This window comes from Lepisma saccharinum, chromosome 14 (genome assembly GCF_977018435.1).
Source record: "Lepisma saccharinum chromosome 14, izLepSacc3.1, whole genome shotgun sequence".
NCBI classification, from domain to species: Eukaryota; Metazoa; Arthropoda; class Insecta; order Zygentoma; family Lepismatidae; genus Lepisma; species Lepisma saccharinum.
In genome coordinates, this window is record NC_139242.1 from 59,141,123 (window position 1) to 59,147,122 (window position 6,000).

At 33.5% G+C, this 6,000-nt stretch overlaps 1 protein-coding gene across 1 annotated transcript in view; it reads left to right on the plus strand.

Moving 5' to 3' along the window:
- LOC145998377 (sodium-dependent proline transporter-like) overlaps positions 1-4,718 on the plus strand; it is a 137,466-nt gene extending 132,748 nt beyond the window's left edge. Inside the window, exons 13-16 of the mRNA XM_083134783.1 lie at positions 260-360; positions 1,340-1,510; positions 2,778-2,907; positions 4,619-4,718. Coding sequence (XP_082990909.1) covers positions 260-360; positions 1,340-1,510; positions 2,778-2,907; positions 4,619-4,677 — 461 coding nt within the window. The 3' untranslated portion in view covers positions 4,678-4,718. The remainder of the gene's footprint in view (positions 1-259; positions 361-1,339; positions 1,511-2,777; positions 2,908-4,618) is intronic.
- Positions 4,719-6,000: the final 1,282 nt, after the last annotated feature.

Below are 6,000 nucleotides of genomic sequence, written 5' to 3' on the forward strand. Positions count from 1 at the left end.
TGGGATTCTGGCTACAAATTTTAGACCGCCAACTCCAGCGATACTCTATTCCTCTAGTCACTGCTCATGTGCCTAGTGTTGGAAGGAAGAGTCCATTTACTGGTAGGTAGCTTAGGTATCAAACTAACATGTGGTATAAGCGAGAAGCACCGGTTCAGTTTCATGGCGTATATACAGCAATGTTGCCACTATTAAATTTCCAACCCACGTATTTAACTCTGTACAGGCAGTCTTATAGGATTGTACAATTTGTTTTCAGGACTTCAAAGAGTCTGTGATGACATGGAGTTTATGCTTGGTTCAAGACCTGGATGTTATTGGAGAATTACTTGGGGATTCTTTGCCCCTGTCATTCTGGCTGTAAGTATTTGAAGTTCACAAACATTAAGAATTCCATGTTGATGACCTGTCTCAGCAATTTTTATGTTGATGATTCTCGTTAATTATGCACATTGCACATTGTCTGCTGGTTCTCGCTAATAAACAAAATTACAGAACTTTGAATAAATGGAAGAGCTGGAGTGGACTAGTCAGTAGGGTGTCTGACCGTTAAGAGACTTAGTTTGATTGCTGGAATGGAATCCTAGATGGGAATTTGTGTGAATGTCCCTGCTTAAGCAGCTCTGGGGCTTACTCAGCCTCTTATCAAATTGATATTACCTGAGGTGAGGTTATCCACATGACCTCAAGAATGGCATGGTGACATGCACAGGGAATAACATTACATTCCTGAAGATTGCATTGTTCCATTGATTTTGAGGCTAAAGGATCTAAAGGATTCAAGCATAAGATCAATTACACAGTCTTCATCTATGGTTTTGATTGAGAAACTTTGTACCCTACCTTTAAATCACATACCATGACATGGTACGAGATATAAGAGTCAAGTCGGTTCCTTTCTACATCCTCAGCAAGTGATGCAATAATGCAATATAAACATTTAGCAAAGATTATTATTTTTGCAAAAAAAAACCCTGTCATTTGGCTACAAATGGAGATAAATGTTTGTACTTGGTTTTCATATTCTTATCATAGTATATGTATTTCCTTGAAATCATTTTCCCAAGCAGGTAAGAACTACAAACCAAATGAATGCTGAAGGGGTACAGGAGGTTCACCCCCCTCTCCCGAAAAATATAGTCGAAAAATTAGTACTGAAAATAAAGGATATGCCATAAAACCAGGCTTGAATCCCTGGTTGAGCCTCAAATTTGTACTAAATTATCATTAAGTTAACATTAACCTTGTGTAACTAATTGAGTTTCAAAACATTTCAAGTTTATAGCAAATGGTTTGTGAATGAAAAGTTATATATTTAATTACTTTCTTTCATTTGCAGGTAATATTTGTTTATTCGTTAGCAACGCATGCACCTCTTAAGTATGAAGATTATGATTATCCAGACTGGGCAGATGGAATAGGTTGGGGATTGGCCTGTTTATCAATGTTGCAAATACCTATATTCGCTATCATCATAGTGTTCCAACAGAAAGCACCAACTTTAAAAGAGGTGAGTTTTCTAAAGTAATACACTATCATTATTTGTATATTGTGTTTTTGTTCAATTTAGCACAGTTTTCATATCTCTCTGGGTTAATAGCAACAATGTTTAAATGAAATTTGATAAAGAACACTCAAACCCAGAATCATCTGTGAGATATCCGAGTACTAAATGCAGTTGCATTGTCATTTGTATTTGGTAATAAAGTATCATGTTTTCTGTTACACTGCACATGTATACACAAGGGGAAATATCAATAGCTTTCAATTTTGCTGTTATGTTGCTAAACTGATTAAAAGAATGGAAGTAGTGTAATTTAATTAATTAAATACAATAACCTATCCTGGTCAAATCTGCAAGGGATATCAATAGGACATCCTTTGCATATCCAGATCAGATATTGATATTATGGATATTCATGTGATATCTGGTTTTCTGGTTTATGTCTACAGATTATACAAAAAATTGACATTAATGCTTTGATATCCTTGGAAAAATCTAGTCATTCAGCAAATCCCATCATGCGTAGGCTCATTGTCTGACCCAGTGAGTCACGCATGAATGTTATACAAGATAAATGTTCCTTTTCTAAGAGTCTTTCCAAAATATAATATTTTACAATTCAAGTACTTGTTAAGATTGAACATGTCTAGTGATGTGAAATTGTTTTCAATTTATTCCATGCAGTTTCATTTTATTTACATTTATGATTTTGTAAATATATAATTGGGAAGGCAAAGATCCTACATTTGACATGAAGCGAGGGGAAAAGTAAGTAAAAAAGTAAACACATACAAGAGTCATTCAGAAAGTAACTTCCGTTTGGATATGAAAGAAACACCAGGACATTGTGAGAGTTTTTATTATATACAACTGAAAGAGACAACTCTAAGCTATTTTTCTACATAAGCACCGTTTCTGTTGAGACACTTATCATATCAGCGAACAAGGTTTACAATACCCATGTCAAAGACATCTGCCGCCTGTGCATTCACAATCTTCTGGTGTTTCTTTTATACCCAAACGGAAGTTACTTTCCGAATGGCCCTCGTAAATAATAGTCTTCCGTGAGAAATGCTTCATTAACATTAAGTTAATGACTTAATCTGCAAGATTTATGATTTATCTAAATACATTAGTTTCCTAATAATACAATGGATAAATAATGTTTGAAGTAATCTTGATAGCTTCATTACAATCAAGATGGTATCAATTTTATTTATGTTTTACCTGATGAATATTGAAACACTGAACTCTTCTATATTATTTCGCGCAGAAAATTCTTTTATCAATTCAACCAACTGAAGACTGGGGCCCATCTGACTTGAATCTCAGGGACAGCTGGCTGGAGATGGTGGAGAGAAGACAACCCAATGTGAGGCTCAACTCATTGAGGACACAAAGCGGTAGGTTTCCGTTAAAGGTGATCTGTAACAACAGGTCTCGTTGAAACCAGCCCTTTGCTAAAAACAAGCATATTAGTTTTTTGTAATTTCATTTCAATATCTGCTGTAGACATAACATGGTTGTTTTATTATTATTATTATTATTATTATTATTATTATTATTATTATTATTATTATTATTATTATTATTATTATTATTATTATTATTATTAACATATCAGTATGTAGAAACTGTAAGTGAAGTTATCAACAACTGATTGCGAAAAAAGATAAATTTGAACATATACATTTTCCCTTATTTATGTATTGCATAAAGTTTTGTTAATTAATTGTAACAACTTAAACATTGATAATCTTTGAAGAAACCACACCATTGTAAATTCATTTAGTCTGGTGAAACAGTACTACTAAAATCTTCTTTGTTTACTTCATTTGTAATGTTTTATCAGTATTAGGCAAAAAAACAAATTGTTAGTCAAAATCTAAAGAAAAAAAAGCAAACAAAGTAACAGCATATATTAAGTGGTGATGGGGAACAGAACTCCTCCTTTCCTTCTGGAGTTCATTTACCTAAAACAAATATGGTGACATAATTAAGTTGATATAGTTTTGTATTCATAATTGCTTTAATTTTTTCTCAGCAGCTGACACCCACCTGAGAAATTTCTGTGAGACAGATAGTCATGAAATCAATAGCCAACTCAAATATTTTCGTTAATAACACAGAGCTGGGTTTTTTTCCAGCGTTATTCAAAAAGAATGGTACAAAAGTAAAGTTAATTAATTTTTAAGTGAAAAGAGATACAAAAGCAATTCTGGTGGGAAAGAAGAAAGGAAGGTTGTAAATTTATAGCCTGTGGTTGTAGTTGACGTAAAATCTGCTAGAGGCGCTACTTGTTGTTGATAGCTAAAATGGCAACAACGGAAGGTAGAGCAAGCATATTGCATAATGGAATTTGCACGAACAGGGGCAGTTGTTACAGTTCAGTGACACTTTCGTGCGATATTCAAGAAACGACCACCACATAGACACTGCATTACCACAGGACCTGGATAATTGTGGAGCTGATAACCGAGGATATGTTGGAACTTGTCTGGCAAGAAATGGATTATCGTTTTGACATCTGCTGTGTTACCCAGGGTGCTCATATCCAACATTTGTAATTGCCCAGGTAAATTTACAACCTTGCTTTCTTCTTTCCAACCAGAATTGCTTTCGTATCTCTTTTCACTTAAAAATAAATTAACTTTACTTTTGTACCATTCTTTTTGAATAACCCTGTATTAGAGAAATTTACGTATGTGTTTTTAGACCAGTATACCAAGACAAACCTATAAATGATTCTTCAAAATTAAACCATGGAACATAATATTAGCTTCTCCATTATAACATAAAATTAACTATTTTAAATATATATTTTCCAGGAACATGTATTTTCTAAGCTCTATGTTTCAGATCAGTTTGACGTGCAGTTCGAGATGCAGAATTTTAAAACTGAAATGACAACACAATAATGGTGTCAACAAGTCACTGAAATTGACAAGTAATGTGGTATTTTTATTATATTTTGTGTTCTGCACAAAGAAGTCAATGTTCATCTGTATTTATTCCACAAATATAAAAAAGTTAATTTTCTTCAATAACGTGTAGTTTGTATATGGTAGTGTGGAAGAAAAAGTATCTAAATCTTAAATTTCTTTCTTCTGTTAGAATTGGACGATGTGTTTGAAGACAAACCTTCCAATAAGAATGCAGGTGATGCTTTGTGATATGAGGAGAACAAAATATCAGCAGTGTAACCAACCGTTAAGACTGTACGAAATAATCACGGTAGAAACTGTAAATAGAAGAATATCTCTAGCGTAACAAATGAAGATAAAAAAAGTTCCTGAGCGCCTTCATAGATGACGAGTACATTGAAAGTGTACGGAGTTTTCCCATGCAATATAACCTTAATAATATACGGACATAGAGAGCAGAATGTAGCAGATGTCGTAAGAAAAGGAAGTGATGAAAGACTGTAGGTGGAATGTGCAATATGGAAGGGAAGTGGAAACTATTCTCAGGGATACATATATTATTATTGAACATCAGCTTTTCCAATGAGTTTCTCATGTGAGTGTTACGTTAAATTTTTTGAGGAATGTATGTAGTAATGGTGGTGGGTTTTGGTAGATTTTAACCAGTTTGGTTATTGGAGGAGAGATCTTACGATGAAACTAGAATTGAATTGATAAACACACTACTCGCTTGGTATGCAGTATTAAGTGTTCATTTAAATCTGATATCCTTTCCAACTCATGATAGCCTAGTGAGGTCCAAAAAATATAGCACTAAGAGCAAATATTGATTTCACTTAGAATAAATTGATTGATACTGGGAAAAGAGCATGGCACATTGGCAATAAGAGTGTAAACTAACATCCACATTCTATCATTTATCCACATGATTTTCAAGTTCATTATAGATTACAGAAACCTATAATTGTTTGCTCACAGAAGATGCATCTAACATATGTGGCCAAATTCAAACACGAAAACGAAATATGAGGTGAAACTGCACTGTGATCAATATTTTGCTTGCATATTTTTGTTTGTTATTATCACTCCATTTTTATTAATGTGATGTTACTATGTTGAAACTTTAGTTTTCTGTCAGTAACATACGGAAACTGATTCTACATCTGCATTCCACTTGTAGATGGGAAACTATTGGTCTAAGCACTGGACTCGTTCAGTTAGCTCTGTGCACTTGTATCAATGTTCACATAATGCAGATGGAGTGTAATATCTACATTTTTGGTATTGGCCAGTACTAATTGCTTTCTGAACCAGTAAACCAGTGTTTGTATAGATTGCCCATGACTGGATGCTTTTGCCGTTTCATTTTTTGTTCTCACTAATATCATCAGTCATGGTTCCATTCATTAATTAAAGAGACGAATGTGTCATTCAAATTTTTTATAAAATGTTGGCTATTTTTTGTAGATCAGTACACTATCAGTTAATGATATCACTCAATTTTACATTAGTACATTCCCATCAAACGTAGAAATTTCAAGATCTACATGAAAATTCATGATGGAATTAAAT